Raw genomic sequence first — 22,669 nt, forward strand, 5'->3', positions numbered from 1 at the left:
TTTGAAGGGATGAAAGATTAACTACTTCCTGCTGAAAGTACTTCAATTCTTCCAAGGAGGAAATAGTATATTTTCCTACAAAATGTATAGTGGGTATGTTCCCTATAATTAAGTCATTCCTAACTAAACATACCTATTTGCAGACCTTTGGTCACATCACAAAGTCCAATGTCGATCAAGACAGATTTGTCGTATTTGTTGGATAAGTTCAGCTCACCACAATTTATTTCTAAGTAGGCCTGGGAGAACAACTGCATAAGGTCACAAGAGAGACAAAAAAGGGAGATAATTTCTCCTTACCCTAAAAGGCAAGTCTGACTGTCGACATTATACCATACATAAAAATATAATAAAGAGACAACTCATCTTTTTCATAGCAAAGTAAAATTTATTTCTATATACTGTAGCTCTTGATTTAAAGAGGTATTCATAGAAACATAATTACTCTATCTGATCAGACCATTAGCCCATCCAAACTGATACCTTGCTTCCAACACTGGCCATTCCCCAATATGGTGGAAGAAGATACTAAAATGCACTATTATGGAATACTGTATTTCAGTCAATAATGTACTTTTTGACCCTCATGGCATTGTATATATCCTGAATCATGACATTTGATGAAATTTTACCATGGTTAACTATGGTCATGAAGACATTTATCAAGCTGTTTTAAAATTCTAATGGTCTTTAACAAGATCTTATTGAAAGTGAATTCCTTTGTGAAGGAAATATTAAGACAGAATATCAGTCCATTCACGCAGGACTATAGAATTGTTAGCTTTTTCTTAGTTCAGAAATAAGTTAGCAAAGGATTCCAAGGCGATCAGTTATAGGCTTGATTAAAAAAAAAAATTAACATAACACTTGGGAACAAATTAATAGTTCAACTGGTGCTTCAGGCTTCATATCGAATTTTTGAATTCTGCAATTTAAAAAAAAAAAAAGTATCAAGCCCAGTGGTGTAGATTCTGTCAACTGATACTGAAATTTTCTACTTGGGCGGCAACAGACAACTATTAACAGAACCACCATGGGTCATCAGTCCTGCAGAAATTATGATCCACAATCCAGCACACAGCTAAATATTTAGAAGCAGATTGAGAAAAAATAAAATATCTCACAATATAAAAGAGACATCACAATTAAAATATATTAATCCATCATCAAATATGGTGCCTAGTATCTTTTTCCAGTATATACTTAACAGAAGATAGAGACTGAGCGGTTGCCCACATCATCTCTACATTTTCATTACCCTTTTTATTGACTTTCAAAAATAAATGTCCAAGTCTGACCAAACCAAAACCCTCTTTTGTGAGAGCAAGTGCAGGCAATTATGATGGCAAAAATAATAATAATAAATAAAAATCATTTCAATACAGAGAGAGGTTGCAGAAGAAAATTAAAAAGTTAAATTATAGTAAAAGATTGTATCAGTGTGTATTTGTCCTTAATACTTATTTGCAGCAGTACAGAAGAAACCTCCACGTAAGGTTTTCCACACCAAACCCACCACTCTACAAAATAATAATAAAAAAAATTACATGATTGTGAAGTTATAAAGAGAAAGCTGTAAGAGCAAAAAAAGCAGTTTAATTTTTTTTTCATTGGCAGGTGGAGCATTTCAGAAACTTAGAATTGCAGTGAGAAAATCACAGTGATTTTTGGAAGATATTCATCCACAGCAATTAAAACAAAACAAAAACAAAAAAACCCTCTCCCTCCTTTCCTTCAAAACCAACTCATAGTCAAGAATAACTAGTAGAATCCAGCTGTCAAATGAGTGGAATAACGCCCCCTTCTGGCTTGGGCCATGTGCAGCAGAATCTGAGAGTTGCGTGGTGGATTAGAACACCCAAACCTGTGTGGGAGAAGCAGGACAAAGGCAAAGATATTCTAAACAAGTTATTAAAGTAGAATAAATAGTCAAAGGGATCTTAATACTAATATATGAAACCACTAATTCGATTAGAAAGGGTTTTGTTCAAACATAGACTCTAGAATCTTTGAAGATCACTCGGATTTTCAGGAACAGGCATCTTGGGGTCGGTTCCTTACAATATGTGCTAACTGCTTATGCGCAGCATCTGTTACTCCCAGCATCACAGCAAAAGGTGGATCTTTCCCAAACCCGAAGAAGAGCTCTGTGTGGCTCAACAGCTTGTCCCCCTCACCAACAGAAGTTGCTCCAATAAAATATATTACCTCAACAGCGTCATCTGACTAGCATCCTAGGACCAACACGGCTACAACTACATTGCATACTTGCAGTGTAGACTTCTGTGCTCGGGCTGAAGCCTGGGCTCTAGGACCCAGCAAGGTGGGAGGGTCCCAGAGCTTGGGCTGCAGCCCTAGCCCTGAAGTCTACACTGCAATTAAAAAGCCCCACAATCTGAGCCCCATGAACCAGAGTCAGCTGGCATGGGCCAACCACAGGTGTCTAACTTCAGTGTAGATATACCCTAAGTGCTATAATCAGTTTTTGCTCAGACACTATTTTGGACATTTTTCTCTTTCAATTATATATAGTGCTATATTGATTTTAATAAAACCACTGATTCTAGAAAAATTACAAACTACCTAAATACTGATGCTGGATGCTGCATAAAAATATAGAAGTGTGTTTATCCAAGACTGTCTTTGTGTCTGGCCTACTTGGTCCCTCAATCTCTGACTTCAAGTTTAACTAACTCGTCTCATCTCAATACAGATATTATTCTGAGTATAGTACATATAAATCCAGGTCACCTAAATGACATTGTCTTGCAAGGCGAGTATGGGTGGTGTTGTTGCTTTCTGGGGGTTAGGAGAGTCAGAGGAGCAGATATCAACTCAAGGTTATTTACACTGCACGATAGTGTCAGGTGACGGTTCAAGGGCAATCTAGTCTAGTAGTCAGAGTGAGCGTTAGACCTGGGGGTTGGAATAGGTGTCGGGAACTAAGGTTAGGGTTAAGGCTGGAGTTAGTAGTCAGAAGCTGGATCCAAGAGTCACGCTGGAGGTCAGGAGCTAGATACCAGAGCTAAGGCTCAAGCCAGAGGGCAGGAACTGGATACCATAGCCAAGGGTCAAGCCGGAGTCAGTAGTCAGAAGCCAGAGCCACAGGTCAGGAGCTAAATACCAGAGCCGACAGTCAAGCCAGGAGTCAGAAGCCGGAGCCAAAGGTCAAGCCAGAGGTCAAGAACTGGAGCAAACAGGGTAGCAGGCAAGCAGGTTCAAAGCAGGGGTAAGACAGAGACAAGGCTAGGTGCAAGGCAGGAACATAAGAGCAGGCACAACGGTAGGAATGAGCATTGAACAGCCAGTAAGCTGCTGCTGGCTTAAGAGCCAGCCTGCTGGCCCCTCCAGACTAGCTCTGGTGCAGGCCCCGATTCCTGAGAGAGAGATGGGAGGCACAACTGACTGTGTACAGTTAGCCTACGTGTACTATATGCTGCTCTATCAAAGTCAGGCACACTGAGGTGGAGTTAAGGTTTCTGCTCTGAATTCCTTTATTCTGCTTAAAACATTCAGATACTGATTTAATGTGTTTATATATTTAAACAGCTACAAAAATGATAATCTGATAGTTACATTTTATGAGACATTTAATTTTAAGATAGTTTCCGCTACTATTAAACACTGGTTCTTTGGCAACAGGGAGCCAAATCCACTGTAGTTTTTCTGTCCAAGGTACACAAGTGACCCACCATGCCCATTGAAATTAATCAAATGGCATTCAACAATTGCTACTGAAGGGAAAAAAACCCAGCCCTGAAGCAGAATTGTCACGCATGGCCCTGATCCTGCAGACCTGGGCATAAGGGTCTGCCTGCACAGATCCGCTTGCAGGATTGGGGGCTATGTTTCCTCCACTTGCTGTTATTAAACACTTTAGCTATAATTCCCCTTTTGACAGTCAAAGCATGCTCTACTAGATGCAGTAGAAGGGCGCTCAATTATAAATGCTTGAAAGGTTGACAAATACATTTCCACTTTTTGCACTGCAATTTTGGGTGGGTGGGTGGGTGGGGGTACAGAACTGTGTTGTTGTAGTTTATACGATCCCATTTTCTTCAGCTGGATGTTTTGCAGGATCTAGTCCATGCTGCTTCATCTGTACTGCGATATCAAACAGGTAATCATAACATTCGCACCTTCAGTAAAAACAGAACAGGAGAAATGTGGAGTTGGGCCGCATTCTTAGGAAGCTGCATATGTTTAAAAAGTGAACATTTTTCTTCTATACACTGAGCATTGATAGCACAGTGGTCAGGCAGCAGCACACTCCCACTATCTAGGGTGACCAGATGTCCCGATTTTATAGGGACAGTCCTGATATTCGGGGCTTCTTATATAGGCTCTATTATCCCCCACCCCGTCCCGATTTTTCACATTTCCTATCTGGTCACCCTACTGTTATCACTTTTTTGCAATAGTCACTCCACCTCCACATTAAAGTCTCTGGTGGGGAAGGGTTAGCCAGGCCTCTGTGATGCCCAGGGTTTGTGCTGCACAGCTCTCCACTGGCAGGTGGGGAAATGGATTCCCATTTATGGGGAAAAATATTATTTAAAACAGTCTATCATGTGTGGCTCTGTAGGCTGAGGCTGTTGAGGAGGGTACTGCTAGGGGCCCATGTAAGCAACTTGGAGATCTTCCCTGGAAGCTGATGTGTATATGGGGAGGGCCCTTCCCACATGAAAAGAAGTTGTCAGGAACCCCGTAGACTGGGACAATTGTCACTGGTGGTGCGAGCCAAGAGAGGGAAGAATCAACTGTGGCTGGGATGCACATGCAGTGATTCTACCTCCATTAATATTTCAGGGCTACTATGGCAACAGATATGACCTTTAAATTGCACTCACATGGTTTTGGCTTTTTCCCACGTTTCTCCCCATACGTAAACTCCATGACGTCTGACCAATACAGCACAAGAGTCTGGGTATTCATTCATTGCACGTGCCATTCGTTCCTTGAGATCCTTCTCCTCTGGTGTGTTCTCAACAATGGGGACCACTAACTTATCATCATATCTAAATAGAAAAAGAGGTATTATTGCAATTAAAAACCAATGCGTTCTGAAGTGTTCTCTATCAGGAGACTACTCTGTTCCTGCTCTTACATGGCATGGAGGATATCGCAGTTCTTTTCCACATCTAAGAGCCACTGTCGTAAGCTTTCCCCAATCAAGGAGGTGCTCCCTTCTTTATTTGCAGAGGATTTGGTAACAACTCAAACTCTTTCATCTTGTGAACATTGCTATGTTATATATCCTCTCAAGGACACTTCTGGTCCAAAACCTGATACAACACCTTCCCTATGAAAACTATAGTGATGCGTTACGCTACGCTGGGAATACTTGAAGAGTATTCAGGACAAAATAAAATAAAAATACACCAAGTGCATTAAAGTAACTGCTTGCCTACATATCATTATTTTGTATCTGCTGTTTATTATCTCTCCTCGGATTTAGGAATTTACTTTTCTCAGCACTAAATCTCCTTTCATTGCCTGCCCTTACTACTTTCATCAGTCTGAGTCACTTAGCAGTTTTGGTCTGTCCTCTTCTGTGTTAATTACCCCTCCAATACTGGCAACATCTACTAATTTGATCATGGCTGAATTTATTTAAAAAAAAACAACACTTAATAAAGAAAGATATGAAGCAGCCACTCAGGATTAAAATTTGGTTGGTCTAAAAAAGACTTTGGAAACCCTGACAGAGTCCTGCCCAAGGATACAGGTAGAAAGAAGTAAGTGTCACTGCTTGAAGAATTAAAGATGTTTCTCTGTTGTGACGGAGTCCTCAATGGGATACATGCAATCTGCAGGCAACAGTTTGGGAACCATTGCACTATAGGCAAGATGCTGCATGCTGTTCAGTGGAACTTGCACAATAATGTGTAGCAAAGAGAGACTAGGATATTTGGCATTATTTGAACCTTAATTAATATTTGCAGAAACTTGTTTAAATAGATATAATCAATCTCTAGTTCAAATCCAGATTCACCATCAAGATCATACGGGTATTTTTTGAGTAGATGGTGGGAGAACATCTTCAAAAAAGATGGAGCTACATTATAGACATGAAGCAATGCTGAAAGTAGTAAATCTAGTATTGGATGTGTTTATTCACCGAAAGAGAGAAAATCTGGTTCTTTACAGTTTTTCATGCTGAAGGCATCCCAAAGCACTCTACAGTCTAATGAATGAAACAACTGTAGCAATGTTTGTGAGCTCACTTACTAGTCACAGACAGCCTGGAAATTAAAAGAAGAGCTGAAGTGTTGGCTAGTAGTTAGAACAGAAGACTGGGAGCAACATCTCCTAGGTTCTAGTCCCAGCTCTGCCACTTAGACAAGTCACAACACTTCTCTGTGCCTTCTTCTATAAAACCACTTACCAGCTTCACAAGATTGTTTGTGAGAATTAATGTCTACAAAGCTCTTGAGATTCTGAGATAAATGATGGCATGCACGTGCCAAGTATTATTTTATTATTGAGAGAAAAATAGAGAGAGACCAGGCTCATGCTACTCTTTTTTAAAGATGGCCTGAGATAAACGAGGGTTGGGGATTTTCAAAACTGTTTATCAGTGACCTGACTCTGCTTCCACTAAGTCAAAGGTAAAACTTCTGCTGACTTCAGTGAGATCAGATTTAGGCCAATGATAAATATTTTGAAAATCCCATCCTTAATATTTACCTGAACCACCACCAGAAAACAATACCCAGAAATACCCCCTGAAAATTGAATTAAAAAAAAGGATTAATTTTTATACAAAATTCAAGATAAAAAGTGCCTATCCAATGCTATCAGATGCCTTTGCCATACATTAAAAATGCAAATACTAATGCAGACAAAAGTTAAAGTTTTGTGGAAGTTGACATCTTTATGTGCATAGAACACACCCTTGTACCAAATCCAAACCTCAATGCATTTCTACCTTCCCATACGGTTTGGGGAAAAATGTTAGTTACAAAATTAACACCAAGAAAGTGCAGAGGTGTATATCTTTAACACCCCGTAATTTCTCATCTTGTTGTCACACTATCTGAAATGAGTGTGCTAGTCCCAACTCAATGCTTTGTGGGAAAGAGTTCCCACAAAAAAGCCACCACACAAAATCTAGAATAATTCAGCACCTTCTCTGGGGAAGTCATGTCTGAGTTGTTACAGAGATCTTGCTACTTTTTAACCTAACCATAGGGTGTTTTCTTTTCATCAGGTTAGGATCGCCCCTGAGACAGCATGTTGGAAGCTGGGACTGCTATCTTTTCACCATATCTGGCATCAGTACTAAAAAACGGCAGCCTCTCATCTTTCATTAGTACACAGATTCACTCAAATTCACAATAAAAGCAGAAAATTGAAATGTAAGGAAAATTCATAACACTGGAAAATATTGTTCTTCCCTAGTCAGTTCCCTAGTCAGTTTGTTCCTCAAACTGGATTTGAGCTTTGCTCCAAAACAGGCATGGTGAGTTTTATTTAAATCAGCCCCTTAGTGAATATTCCTCTGACTTAATTACAAATATTGCTCTCTTGAATGCTGACACCACAAAAGACACTGACATTTTTGAAGACAACATTTAGCAGAAACGGTGTACGCCGGATTAGTCTCGTAAATGGGAATCTACCTGTAATACCCTCCTGAAGTGCATTTCTTGATTCCTTTTATCATTTCCTGATGGGTAATTCTAAACTCACTTCCTGGATAGAGAAGGGTAGCCATGACAGCAGCTTTTGAATGAGTATGGATCACAGCTCCAGCTCCTAGAAGGAGAAGGAAAAGGGTTGCCTCTGTATTTCATACTGAAATGTGACTCCCTACTTTCCATTAAGATAAACTGACATGTGAAAATGAGTTTCAACCCTTTAGCTGAACATCCTTGCTAATGGACTAGACAAGGCCCATAGTCAGTTCTTTAGAGCAACCAAAAGGTATGTTAATAGGAAGTATTCTGTAATCTACAAAGAACAGTGAGAGCTATAGTTAGGGTGTCAGTGGATGGTTTTAGTGCAACTTCCAGGCAAACCTTTTCCCTCACGCATCTATTTTACATTTCCATCAGCTGATATGACTGAAACATTTTAATTACATCACCAAAGAGCACTGAGGTTCTAAAGAATTAAAAATTTGACTTATTTGTGGCAGAAGAGTACAAAGAAGACTCAAAGAACTCAGAAGAGGAGAGTTTCTTTGATGTACAGCTATTTCTGTCTGGAGAAGGGGTGAAAGTGAGCTGGTACGGGCCAGTATGGCGTACTGGTAAGAACCCGCACCGGCCCGTATGATACGTAGGGTCTGTATCAGCAGGACCGCCGACAGGGGGGTCAAAGGGAGCAGCTGCCTGGGGCCAGCAATTTAAAAGGGCCTGGGGCTGATGCAGCAGCGTCGTCGTCCGGAGCCCCAGCCCCTTTAAATCGCCACTGGAGCCCTGGGTGGTGTGGGCCAGGCGGCCTGAAAGGGCTGGCTTGGGGATGCTGATCCCCATCCCGATTCCTTTTGCCTAGGGCGACCAGACAGCAAGTATGAAAAATTGGAATGGGTGTGAGGAGTAATAGGAGCCTATATAAGAAAAAAACCCAAAAGTTGGGATTGTCCCTATAAAAATCGGGATATCTGGTCACCCTACTTCCACCCAAGACCCCGCCCCGGCCCCATTCCGGTAAGTGTCCGGAGTTACTTTCACCCCTGCTCTGGAGCCTATAAATTGGTTCCCTGACATCACTTTCAATCATTTTATTTTTATATTGTGGTGAGGTGGAAAGATCAAGCACAGGAATCACAGGGTATAAACCTGCAATGTTGCTGAAAATAGCAAGTTCTCCTTTGCATATGCAAAGGCTCTCCATGTACAAGTTTCCTTTACGTGAAAACAAGAATAGACTCCCAAAACCGTTTTTTTTTTTTGGGAGGGGGAAGGGAAGGAGGACAAAAGACATAAATCTCGTACAATTGCATAAAACCTTCAACTACTGTTAAAATCCAATTCCATTAAATTAAACTGATAAAAATGTGCAGAAAGTGCAGAAGTGTTAGATTAAAATATAGATTAGTGTTAGATTAAAAGTTAAAATATATTTCTAAATGGGACCAGAGGCATTAGATAAAGGGATTAAATTGCCTTTTTTCACATTAGGATGAATTGGACTGAAATAGTAGACAGACAAATAGGGCCTCTAATGTGGGGCATTAGATGTGGGGCATGCTGCTTCCACTTAATGTAGCAAACAATTGTGAGAATTGCACTCGCTGTATTATTTCTGGCATTTCTGATATCAACAGATGCACGAGAAATAGAATCCTAAACTCATGACTTGGCCTGCACTGTAATTAGAGAAAAAGGAAAAGTTTTGTTTTTCAAAATATTTATAATTGTAAACTAAATACATGTTCTGTCAATAATTTGGAATCTTAATAGCTTTACATTTCTTACACCATTGTAATCAGCTATTACAATTGCTAACCTTTACAATTGCAAAAGATTGTAATATGGCCTAAAATCTATTGGTATGAAACTACTGTAAGGTCATGAGACTACAAATTTAGCTATGATGGTATTTTCCAATTAAGGCAATATTAAATTCCAGTGACGCTACACTTATGACTTAGGAGTTTCCATTTCATGAACTGATTTATATTGATTTATTATTGTCTGAATCAAATGCATTTATTGCATACCTCTCATGGTGTAAGCATTCATAAAGAGAGGCGTGCATTGGCTTTTCTTTAGTTTCTTGTGTGGTGGAGGGCCGCTGATGTCCCGTTCTTCTATATCACAAACAAACATATCTTCGGGCTGAGAGAGAGGTAGAATTGCTTAAACTGTGACACTCTTCCCCAAAATAGATTTACTTTCTTCTGGGGAGATACCTAGAAAACAGGCTTGCTTTTGTTAGCTTTACATAAACTGTATTTTTGCATTAATAAACTGTTCTTAAACAGTCTTGCATCTGAAGAAGTGAGGTTCTTACCCACGAAAGCTTATGCTCCCAATACTTCTGTTAGTCTCAAAGGTGCCACAGGACCCTCTGTTGCTTTTTACAGATTCAGACTAACACGGCTACCCCTCTGATACTTGTTCTTAAACAATTACTCCATGAGATTAAGCACAAAGTTTTTTTATTTAAAATCAATTATGCATCATGCCAGAATATATCTTTCCCCCTATCTTTTCTTCTGCAAATACATTTAATGATCATTATGTGGAAACCCAAGTCTCAATCAGTGAGAGGATTCCTATCATCCTTTATTGTATTATCTCAGCTGGAGATGTGGAGCAGTGATTCTTACTCCACATACTTACTCCACATATGTTTCTGTTTTGGAGGAGTCCCTAGTATCATAAATCAGCTGGCAGTATTTACTATTCATCTCCAGCAGTACTTCTGTTTTTATTCTTAAGGGAGCAGAACTGAGATAGACTCAGGCTGTGGCCCATCAGGGTAATCTGATTGTGGGCTGCAAGACATTTATCTGACATTGACCGTCCACAGGCACGGCCCCTCGCAGCTCCCAGTGGCTGCCGTTTGCCCTTCCCGGCCAATGGGAGTTGCGGGAAGCGGCAGCAAGCACGTCCCTGCGGCCTACTGCTTCCCGCAGCTCCCATTGGCTGGGAACGGCGAATCATAGCCACTGGGAGCTGTGGGGGGCTGTGCCTGCGGATGGTCAACATCAGCAAAATGTCTTGTGACCCGCAATCAGATTACCCTGATGGGCCGCATTCGGCCCGTGGGCTGCAGGTTGCTCACCACTGGACTAAGGTCATCTTGATCTGGGGAGATACTATCTGCCTACAGAGCAGCCCTAGAGAGAGATTTACATACATACAAACAAATACAAATTAGGGCTGTCAAGCAATTAAAAATATTAATTGCGCCTTTAATCGCACCGTTAAACAATAAGAGAATACCATTTATTTTAATATTTTTGGATGTTTTCTACATTTTCAAATATATTGATTTAAATTACAACCCGGAATATAAAGTGTACAGTGCTCACTGTATATTTATTTTTGATTACAAGTATTTGCACTGTAAAAAAACAAAAGAAATTGTATTTTTCAATTCACCTAGTACAAGTAACTGTAGTGCGATCCCTTTATCCTGAAAGTTGAACTTACAAATGTAGAATTAAGTAAAAAAAAAAGTAAAATTTTAGAGCCTGCAAAACTACTCAGTCCTACTTCTTGTTCAGCCAATCACTCAGACAAACAAGTTTGTTTACATTTGCAGGAGATATGCTGCCCGCTTCTTGTGTACGTCACCTGAAAGTGAGAAAAGGCATTCTCTTGGCACAGATGCGCTAAAGATTCATATGTCCCTTCATGCTTCAACCACCATTCCAGGGGACATGAGTCCATGCTGATGACGGGTTCTGCTCGATAATAAACCAAAGCAATGCAGACTGATGCATGTTTATTTTCATTATCTGAGTCAGATGCCACCAGCAGAAGGTTGATTTTCTTTTTTGGTGGTTCAGATTCTGTAGTTTCCGCATCAAAGTGTTGCTCTTTTAAGACTTTTGAAAGCATGCTCCACACCTCATCCCTCTCAGATTTTGGAAGACACTTCAGATTCTTAAACCTCGGGTCGAATGCTGTATTTATCTTTAGAAATCTCACACTGGTAACTTCTTTGCGTTTTGTGAAATCTCTAGTGTAAGTGTTCTTAACATGAACAATATGTGTTGGGTCATCACCCGAGACAGCTATAACATGAAATATATGGCAGAATGCAGGTAAAACAGAGCTGGGGACATACAATTCTCCCCCAAGGAGTTCAGTCACAAATTTAATTAACAAATTATTTTTTTAAATGAGTGTCATCAGCATGGAAGCACGTCCTCTGGAATGGTAGCTGAAGGGGCATACGAATATTTAGCATATCTGGCACATAAATAGCTTGCAATGGCAGCTACAAAAGTGCCATACAAATGCCTGTTTTCACTTTCTGGTGACATTGTAAATAAGAAGAGGGAAGCATTATTTCCTGTAAATGTAAACAAACTTGTTTGTCTTAGTGATTGGCTGAACAAGAAGTAGGACTGAGTGAACTTGTAGGCTCTGAAGTTTTACATTGTTTTGTTTTTGAGTGCAGTTATGTGACAAAAAAAAATCTACATTTGTAAGTTGCACTTTCACGACAAAGAAATTGCACTATGGTATTTGTATAAGGTGAATTGAAAAATACTATTTCTTCTGTTTATAATTTTACAGTGCAAATATTTGTTACAAAAAATAATACACACTGATTTCGGTTACAACACAGAATACAATATATATAAAAATGTAGAAAAAATCCAGAATTTTTAATAAATTTCAATTGGTATTCTATTGATTAACAGTGCGATTAAAACTGCGATTAATTTTTTTAATCACTATTAATTTTTTTGAGTTAATCACATGAGTTAAATGCGATTAATCGAAAGCCCTAATAAAAATATTTAGAACAGAAGCTTTAACACACAGTTACCCAATTGCATGTATACATTGTTAACTAAAACAGTAGCAAACTAGTGGAATGTTGGGCTGTTGCAGAACAAACCTGGGGATGAAGTAGATTTCAGATCTCATGGTCAGTACTAATTTAGGACAAGAAAACTCAACAGGAGTAACCTACATTCGCCACAGAACAAGTACTGAATTGCTGTTCTGAGATCACATAATACTAGGAGAAATCATTAGTGGTCTCAAGATGGTAGTCAGTAATAATAAGGTGTTTCAGACTTCACAACAAGAAAAAAACCCAAAACTGCTTTGAAAGAACATTCAGAATAAATAGCTCACTACAAGTAATTTTGTTCCTTTTCAAGGATGAGTTCTGAGGTAAAAAATAAGTTTTACATACCTGAATTCTTTCCTTTTGGACTCCTGATGGCGCAATGTAGATTTCATCTCTAGGAAAAGATATAGAATTTAGCTCCATGTATAAGATATACAATTTGAAGAATATATAATTTGCTAGAGCCATTTTAGTACTCTACCCTTTATTGATAAAGAATTAACTTACACATGATGATGCAACCACACTTGTCCTCCCACCACACATTCACATACAGATGGTTTTCAATATGCGACACTGATCTTACTAGAGCAGTTGGAAGCTGAGAATATCCAAGATATAAATAGTCCTTTCAACCTGTCTACAGATTTAACTGGGTATATTTGTATCACTGACGGAAAAAAACAAAAACCCACACCCCACATTAGTTGGAATCAAAGTGAAACAGATGGGAAATTGCAAGTAGACATTGAGTGATGCAAGAAAAAACAGTGCCAAATCTATCATGTATAGCTCAATATCAATTAGCTATTAGTGTTTGTAATCACCTTTAGTTACTGGGAAATCCACTTATTTATGTGGTAACCATTAAATTGTATTATATATGTTTTAACATATGAATAAATATATTTAACTCACACAGAAGAAAACATTGAACAATTCAATAAATGGAACAATTTATGTTCAAGTGGAAATACCTAAAGCTTGCACGGTTTATGTGAATGAAGAATTTCAACATCTTTACATAAATTAAAATTATTTAAAAATAGGATGTGAAATATTTTCAGTAAAGGCCATAAAATGGGGATAAAATATCAGATATTTGTAATCACTATTCATCTTCAAAGGCCTTATTTTAAAATCTATAGAATAGAGACATCTAGTGAACAATTAGTAAATCTACAGATACATTTCCAGCAATTTCAGGACAAAGACTGTATTAGTTTCCTAAGGAAAATACGGAGTTCATATTTATGGAGTAGACAGAGTCCTTTGAATAAGATATAACCTTCAAGATAGTATACTTATCTTGACAAAACACATGATATCTGCGATACAAAAAAATGTGGTTTTAATGGATTAGTATTAATATATTAGTACTGCAAATAGGTAATGAATTTAATTCATTGATACTTGGTGCCATTCTATGAGCAAGATAACTAAGAAAGTAATATGTTAAGCAATCGATTACTATTTGATTGCTACTGAAACAAAGAGATGTTCCTCCTTTCTAAAAGAAAAATTACTTGTTTAAAATTAAATGTTTAATGAAGAGCTGACAACAGAATACAGTATTTGAAATGTAGGACAGTTGACCAAGAGTAATAGAACAATTTTCCATATACTGCGCTGTATCCAAACTAGTGCAATTATTCTAAATCATTCATTAGATTCCACCAGCGAGTAACAATGATGAAAACTTGTTTCTCTCACCAATAGAAACTGGTCCAATAAAAGGTATTACCTCACCCACCTTGTCTCAGACAGAAAATGAGGCAGAGAGGTTAAATGACCTGGCCAAGGCAACAAACGTAGTCAATGTCAGCACACACCTTAGAACTAAGGACAGTTCTAAATAGTTCTAACTGTGCTCAGACTAATACACCATTCCACTCTGTAAAAAACTTCAGAGGCTATAGCAGTCTTTTGAGATGCTTAACCTCACACTTTTAAAATCAATGTCCTCTACTTCAGATCAGACGCTTGAACAGCAACGTAGTTGCATGCATGTGGTGAGGTGAGGGGTACTGACAAGTCTCAGTGTTTCACTACTTTGTGACTTCAGATCACATTTATCTTGCACTAACAATGCATCTGTGGTGTAATTATGACTAAGGCTCTGTGTTTGTCACGGATGTCACGGAAGTCATGGATTCTGTGACTTTCTGTGACTTCTGCAGCAGCGCAGTGCGGCTGGCCCAGGAGCCACCTGAGCAGCCTCAGGGTCAGTCACACTGGCTGCTGCTGGGGCAGTCTCGGGGCCCTCCTGCCCCCCGGCCGCAGGAGTTTGGGTGTGTGGGGGCTCAGGACTTGGGACCACTGCTTACCTGGGGGGTGGGAGCTCCTAGCTCCACTTGCTGCCTCTGCCCGGAGGCACCGTCCTGGCAGCTCCTATTGGCCACGGTTCCCAGCCAATGGGAGCTGCAGAACTGGGGCTTGGGTGGAGCGGAGGCAGCACATGGAGCTAGGGAGCTGGGGCTGCTGCTTCCCAGGAACTGGGTAGGAAGCCTGCCCCAGCCTCACCAACCCTCCCCCCCAGCACCCGTGCCCCCCTGGGCCGCGACTCCTTCCCCCCCAGCATCCATACCCCTTTCCCCAGCACCCGTAGCGCCTCCCTGGGCCACACACCCCTCCCCAGCACCCACGGCGCCTCGTGGGCCATGACTTGCCTCCCCGAGCACCCACGCCCCTCCTCCCAAGCACCCGCGGCGCTTCCCCGGGCTGCACCTCCCTCCCCAGCACCCTCCGAGTCCTCCCCCTAGTTTTAGTCAGGGGTATTTTTAGTAAAAGTCATAGACAGGTCACGGGTCCGTGAATTTTTGTTTACTGCCCGTAACCTGTCCATGACTTTTACTAAAAATACCCGTAACTAAAACTTAGCCTTAATTATGATTACTGTTCCTTTCTTTCAATGGCCACTAAGAGGAGCTCTGTATCCATTAATAACTTCAAACTTATCAAGCTGAATAGACAATGGTACATTTCATGCAAAATTATATAGCAAAGTGGTTCCTAATTGTACACTTTTTAGTATTGCATACACACCAAAAAATTGTTTACTGCAAGTCTTCTTGCCTGACCTGCCTAAATTATCTCGCATTAATACGTCTTCAGGATTTATCTGAATACAAGAATTCTTCCTTCCTCCTCAGAGACCAAGAATGATATCTCTGCAACATATCTTTGTCTAATGCCTCACTCCTGAATTTCATCCATTCTTCATGAATTGTAGTGCACTCACTGCTTATTCAATTGACCCCATCATCTGTATAGTTATCGCTTTCAAAACCCCCACTTACCCATGTTTCAAGCTGATTCCTCCACCAGTTCCTGTGACCCATCCTAAATGATAAAACTGCTTGCAGAGCTCTGGAATCAGGTTTCTTGGATGTAACTTGTCCTTAACAAACAAAACAAACAAACAAAGTAATTGTCCACTTATAAATTGCATGAGATGATTGGAATCAATTGCATGAGATGATATCTGATTTATACAGAAGGACTTCAAAATAATAAAAAAAAAAATCTCACTGGTGCCTGAACTAAAGACTGACGGTATGTTTGTGTGCTGCCCTGGACATTTCATGTGGGCCACATTAGAAAAACAAAAAATCAGATGGCTTTCATAGTTAGAAGGACTGGTCCAAAGCTCAGCGCAGTCAATGAACTTTAGATCGATCCCACCAAGATTAGCGATAAAAGAGAAAGATTAGGTCATCTAGTCCATCCACTGATCTTTGTCAGTACAGGATAACTATCCTTATGATCACAAAGTAGCATAATTTTTCTCTTATTTCTCCTACCATGCCCTAAATGCATTTGCCCATCCTTAGTGTTCACACCCTTCAAATGTTTTGAAGGCAATTAATTCTTCCCCTTGTGAAGTTACACATAGGCTAACTTCCTATGTATCTATCCCACCATAACCACTACCACAAACTTGCATTGTAAATTCATATCACATGACCGAAGAATTTCCACTGAGTGCCAAATAAAGGAATGTTTCCCAGAATTTCTAGGAGTATGTGTATGACATGCTTTTAAAAATCTGTGAGAGACATACTTCCTCCTCTTGAATAATTTTTGTGTATGGTTATTTTGCAAGATTTAAATTTGAATTACAATTCCAAAAGTCCTAATTTTATTATTGGCCTATGTCAGCTATGATTATGAATACGTATGGATCATACTGTATACGTTTTAGATCTGTTTTATTTTCTTTTTAATTAGCATTAAAATAATATCAAAAGAGGAATGTTCACCTCACCAGATCACTTGACTAGCTTCACATTCCTACCATTTTACGACACGAGAATGCCTCAGATGCTGTTTAGCTATCATCTTAATTGCTCCATTTTAATATTTCTTTCAGAGAAAACATTATTCAATTTAATATAATCACTAATTTTATAAACACAATGGAATATTAAATAAAAAAACCCATGTATATAGTTCCTGAGGGTGAGTTCTGTGTCACAGACTCATTCATAGTTCACCTGGGACTTTTGTAGCTCAACTTTGCTTTACTGTTCAAATATCAGACATACTAAATGGAACACTCATCGAGCACTGTATAAAACTAAAAAACACAGGGAAGAAGTATACTAAATAACAGAACTCAGAAAATGAATACTATTATGTATCCAATGTTAGGGAAGTTGTTGAAATGTCCCCTTATTAGAATTTACAATATTAATGGATTTTACGTACAACATTGAAATGCAGCTGTTTCTGAGTTGGAGAGCTGCAATTTATATATGCACAATAGATGTATAATCTTACTTTGCTCTTGACAAGAAAACTGTTTAAACTTTTATGTTTTTGTTTGAAAGATCTGAATCCACACTTTGATCTCCAACTTGCGACACAGTAACACATACTTCAATATCATGGTTCCTGAAGCTTCTACCTTTGAAGAGTTGTCACTAACTTCACAGGCTATTGCTGCCTGTTCTGATTTGGCTACTCTTCCTGTAGAATCTCTTTTCATGAAAAGCATCATTTATTGATTAATTTTGGATTCTGTAACTGATTCTTTAGTTCACCCATGAAAAAGGGGATGGTGATTGGGAACCCAAGACATTCCCATGTATCTGACATCAAAGTTAGTTTTGCATAAGAAACCAGATGCTTTGGTCTTATTGCTTACAACTCTATGGAGCCAAGAACATTCACTCCGAGAAACTGGTTTTCCCCTTCATGATGTAGAAAGTTTGATTTCTCAAGCACAGTAGGTAGAAAATATTTTACACTTATCTAAAACCAATACAATACTATGTACAAGAATATCTGAAAAACATACCTTTAAGAAAGGTAACATTTTTCTATGAAGGAAACCTGAAACTGAAAATTCTCTAAAAACTTTCATCTGTAGTATCATTTAGTTTCACTTAGCTGAAAATGTAAGTAACCCATTTTTGGTTCTCCTGTGATGGAAAAAGCTGTATTAAATAGATTTTAATTAAATGGTCAAATCTATTTCCCAAGTACTTATGCTGTTTAACAATGCCATGATCCTGCAAAAACTCATGCACATACTTAATTTTACAGCTACAAGGCAAGTATAAGTGTTTGCATAATATGGGCCTTAGTTTTGATAATCAGCACTCTAGTGTACATAAAATTAAAAGTCAAATTTGATTTTAATAATTCCATCACCCTCCAGACATATAACACAATTCCCAGAGCATCTTCCTTTTTTAAACTTCATTCACAATACACTATTAAAAGTTTCTAACCTATGTACTACGTTCCTATTTTTTCTTTCAAAGTCAAAGAAAACTTCTCTCCTTACTCATTTGTTTCAAAATAACTTTTGAGTGAATAAACATGTTAAATAGGTTTCTTATCTATATCTGTATAACTTTGTTATGTAATATGAATTTATATACATGTATAAATTGTAAATGATGATGACACTATTTCTAGGTGCTCCATATTCTCTCTGGTTGGTAGGGAGACTGTCATAAATGCTGTGACCATGACAATACAGTTGTTCCCTTTAGTTTTAACATCACTCGAAAAATTGAGATGAATTAAAAAAAAAACCACATTCAGCATATGTTTTTTTTAAATCAAGAAGATTAAGAAATTCCCAGCATTTTTCCACAGAATTCCAGGGTTACAAAAAACAAAAACAAAAACACCCCTCCTGTATTTTTCCAGGATCAGCAAATGCTCTATTTATTCATCACATAGCCATGAAGATCAACTATTGTATTTTAAATCAAATACAACAGTGTTTCCAATTTTTAAAAATTAAATGGTTATATAGATTTAACATTGTAGTCCTTTCCCATAACACACAGTGGCTGTATTTTCCATAAAAAGCGACAAAGAGTCCTGTGTCACCTTATAGACTAACAGACGTATTGGAGCATAAGCTTTCGTAGGTGAATGTCTGACAAAGTGGGTATTCACCCACAAAAGCTTATGTTCTAATACATCTGTTAGTCTATAAGGTGCCACAGGACTCTTTGTCGCTTTTTACAGATCCAGACTATCACGGCTACCCCTCTGATACTTATATTTTCCATATGAACCTTAGCTGTGAACATGTTTAAAAGGCACTTTGAAATTCAACAGACATAATCCAGGATCTTTGATAAATCTGGACTGGCTGTCATTTGTACAACTGATATAAATTGAAACACAGACATCACTGTTCCACTGTGGCTTATTATCTTTTGAAAACAACATTGACTGTGTTTTGTCGTCAAGCAAGACAGTTAAAAAAGGCAGCTTGTTAAAATGCACAAAAGAAACTTTAGAAGGTTTTAAATTATGTAACTATACTACATTTTATCTGAGTGAGTATAAGAATCCTAAGCATTTATATTTACATTGGTGAAAAATAAATTAGACTATTAAAATTAAATCACTTTTAAAAATCTAAATTGTCATTAGTAACAGTTAAAATACAGTTTTCACATGAGTTTTATACTGAGATTGCTATTGATTTGTCATTCTTCATTTTTCACACTCTGGAAGATGCCAAGTAAACACACATTAGTTCAGATACTCAGTTGATGTATATCAGCACAAGTCTACTGAAGCCAATGGAGTTATTTGATTTACATCAGCTGAGATCTGGCTTGTTACTTTTCTGGTTTGGTTTATAAGAACAATCCAATTCCTTTTGATGCCTTCCATGTTATTATGATCTTAGTCTAGTTTTTATAATACTGGCTGCAAAGAAAAATGACATAAATTTCCATGAGATCTGAGAAGAAATTATTGTTTTATCTTACCAGATTATACTTTAAAATGAGCTTCCAGATAATAACTGACGTTTTCTGAAATCATTTATTTAGAATTTACAGAATTACTATTAAATCAATAGTAATGGGAGATACAGTCTTGTTGTAGCATGTTGGTCCAGGATATTACAGAGACAAGGTGAGTAAGGTAATCTCTTTTGGACCAATTTCTGTTGGTGAGAGAGAGAAGCTTTTGAGCCTACTCTTTGGGCTTTTCTTCAGGTCTGGGAAACTTACTTAACTGTGACACTCTGAGTAAGTTTCCCAGACCTGCAGAAGTGCTCTGTGTAAGCTCAAAAGCTTGTCTCCATCACCAACAGCAGGTGGTCCAATAAACGATATTACCTCACCCACTTTGTTTCTCTGGGAATTGAATACTTTATTGAAGTTATTTTTTTAAAGCCAATGGAGTCTAAGGTGTCAAGGAAAATTAGTTTTTCCCATTTGACTTCAACCATTTGTAGTACATTAGGGTCTCGAAATGTGTTAAATTAATTTTCATATTGTAATATAAGGTAATTTGTTTAACAAGTTTAATAAATTTAATTAAGTTTAATAAACCCATTAGGACTTTTGAAGACAGTTTTCAATAGCTTTACAATCCAAAATACAGTGGACCACCAATGCTATTTTAGGACACTAAGGTGAATATGCAATGTATTAAATACGTGCCTTCCCTTGACAAAATCTTAGGGACAATATGTATATTTCCCTTAGAAACAAGTGCAATGAACCAGACATCTGCAGAAGAAATCATACAGCTGATATTTCACAATAGCTGTTTCTAAGGCACCAGATCCTTGCAGTAAATCACCACAAGTATTCTTTGGATACTTTATTTTAAAACAAGTTTACTGTATATACTCGTTCAATATTTTAAAACAAGTTTACTGTATATACTCGTTCATAAGCCAAATATTTTTGGTAAAAAAGTGACGCATCAAAGAGTGGGGGTTGGCTTATAAACGGGTCTACACCAAAATTTGATGATTTTAACCTCTATGAATCATTACATTGAATATCTAATACATTGTTGTTTTGTTTACCTGGAGCCCCTAAGCTCCCTGTGGCCATGGTTCGCCGTTCCCAGCCAATGGGAGCGGCAAACTGTGGCCACAGGGAGCTGAGGGTCTCCGTGTCTGTGAACGCTCCAGGTAAACAAAACGTACTGACCCACCAACGGCTTACCCTGACGGGCCAGGAGCCAAAGTATGCCAACCCCTGAAATATAGGGTTGGCTTATGAAAGGGTCATACAGTTTTTGCTATTTTTACCTAACCATCTTGGGGGGTTGGCTTATAAACGAACGGGCTAATGAACGAGTATATACGGTAATTTAGTAAAAGCAACTATTGACATACATAATCTAAATGAAATTAAAAATACAGATAAATTTATCCAAGATAGACTTATTTGTCCCAAAGATAGATTTCTTATGTTTGTCCCAAAACAGGATTTGTTCTAGTTGCTCTTATGTATGAAAATTATTTGAACATTTGCTTTCGTGGGTAAGAACCTCACTTCTTCAGATGACAGCTCCACCTGTGGCAGGGGAATCCCCGTAGCTCCTGGCTGCTGCAGTGGGGGCTCCCGGAGCTGGCGGGGGAATCCCAGAACTGCAGGCAACCCTCAGCTGCTGCAGGCACCTCCTAGCCCTGGCGCAGCTGCCTGCTTCAGGCAGTGTAGGGACCCGCAGATCCCCATTTTGTCACAGGTATTTTCTTTTTTTGCCTGTGACCTGTCCATGACTTTTACTAAAAATATCCATGACAAAATCTTAGCCTTAGTTATGGCCCTTATTTAGCTACTATGAATGCATCACATCAGGGTTTCATTTGGACAGATCTTGAGTTGGGATAGGTCAATCAGTACTTGATGGGGACCTCCAAAGAAATCTCAGCTGCTGCAGGAAAGGGTCAGGCAACTCAGTGTGTGGCATTCGTCCCTCCCAGTCAGTACCAATTCCCGATGCAATTTATAAAGTGGCCTGGATCCTGCAGGGCGCTGAGCTTTCTGTCCCTGAACCACCTGAGCGCTTCCGCGCAGACTGCCAAGCCGGGTCCCGCGCTGAGGAGGTCGCGGCCCCCAGATGCCGAGGCCCCCGCGCCTACCTGCGATGCATCCCCGGCCACGCAACCACCTCCGCGCGGGCAGCAGCGGCCGCCCCCAGCCGCAGCCATGGCGCCGTCAGGACGCACAGCGCCAACCAGCGCTGGGACGGACCCCGGGGTCCTTCCTCGTCCCCGGCGCAGGCAGGGACTCAGCTCCGGGGAGCGCAGGGTCCCCGCTCAGGCAGGGCCGGATTGTCCTGCAATTGCTGGGGCGGCGCTGCCCGGGGGGAGGCGCGTTTAGGCAGGTGTAGGAGCATAAACCTCCGAGGCCCGCCCGCAATCCGAGTGGCTGAGGCGGCCTCAGGCCAGGGGCCCAGCCGGTGGCGAGACGCTTCCTTCTCCAGCGGCCAACACGCGGGGAGGCGAGAGGAAAGACACGTGCTCAGAGTATCTGTCTGTGCTTAACCCCGGCCCGGACAGCGGGGGCCTGACCTAGGGGAGACCTGGGCGATGCGGAGACAGCTGGCACCGGGACACGAAGGAAGGCGGTGGCAGAAGGAGCCCCATATTGTGCATCCCGATTGGTGGACACGGGCCCCGGTCTATCCTGTCCAGCCGTCGTCTCTCATCTTAGACCCAGGTCCTGAGCTCTCTTGGGCAGGGCCCTCTTCGGACCTCGCTTAGTGCGATGGGGCCAAGCCGCAAAGTACCAATCACTGTTGCCAACGCAATGACTGTACCGTGGATTTCGCTTTAAATCCGCAGCTTCTGCAGTTAGGTGGCTGTTAGGTGTGAATCTCGCTTGTCATTAAAAATAATGATTTTGTCACGGAGGAGAGCTTGAAAATGTGATCCAAGTGAACC

The 22,669-nt window shown here is 39.7% G+C and overlaps 1 protein-coding gene across 4 annotated transcripts; it reads right to left on the minus strand.

Annotated features, from left to right (window-relative positions):
* Nucleotides 1-367: 367 nt before the first annotated feature.
* APIP (APAF1 interacting protein) lies at nt 368-22,066 on the minus strand. Of its 4 annotated transcripts, none has more exons than XM_005304539.5 (8): nt 21,866-22,066; nt 15,795-15,895; nt 12,841-12,889; nt 9,674-9,791; nt 7,626-7,761; nt 4,851-5,018; nt 4,026-4,139; nt 368-1,864 (listed from the first exon to the last, which is right to left on the minus strand). In XM_005304539.5, the coding sequence occupies exons 1-7, from the start codon at nt 21,932-21,934 to the stop codon at nt 4,040-4,042; spliced, it is 741 nt and encodes a 246-aa protein (XP_005304596.1). In that variant the 5' UTR covers nt 21,935-22,066; the 3' UTR covers nt 368-1,864; nt 4,026-4,039. The 4 variants fall into 4 exon arrangements, with proteins under 4 accessions (XP_005304596.1, XP_042705096.1, XP_042705095.1 ...); XM_042849162.2 differs by lacking the exon at nt 21,866-22,066 and adding an exon at nt 17,278-17,416; XM_042849161.2 differs by lacking the exons at nt 4,026-4,139; nt 21,866-22,066 and adding an exon at nt 17,278-17,416.
* Between the last annotated feature and the right edge of the window lie 603 nt (nt 22,067-22,669).

The sequence above is a fragment of the Chrysemys picta genome, chromosome 4 (assembly GCF_011386835.1).
Source record: "Chrysemys picta bellii isolate R12L10 chromosome 4, ASM1138683v2, whole genome shotgun sequence".
Taxonomy (NCBI): Eukaryota; Metazoa; Chordata; order Testudines; family Emydidae; genus Chrysemys; species Chrysemys picta.

Coding starts and splice junctions, on each gene's coding strand:
- APIP (XM_042849161.2), bottom strand. CDS start 17,373: ATGTGTTACTGTGTCGCAAGTTGGAGATCAAAGTGTGGATTCAGATCT. Junction 12,890..15,794: donor GGAATCAGCTTGAAACATGG/GTAAGTGGGGGT, acceptor ATCTTTTCCTAG/AGATGAAATCTACATTGCGC. Junction 5,019..7,625: donor ACTTCAGGAGGGTATTACAG/GTAGATTCCCAT, acceptor TTTTCTATTTAG/ATATGATGATAAGTTAGTGG.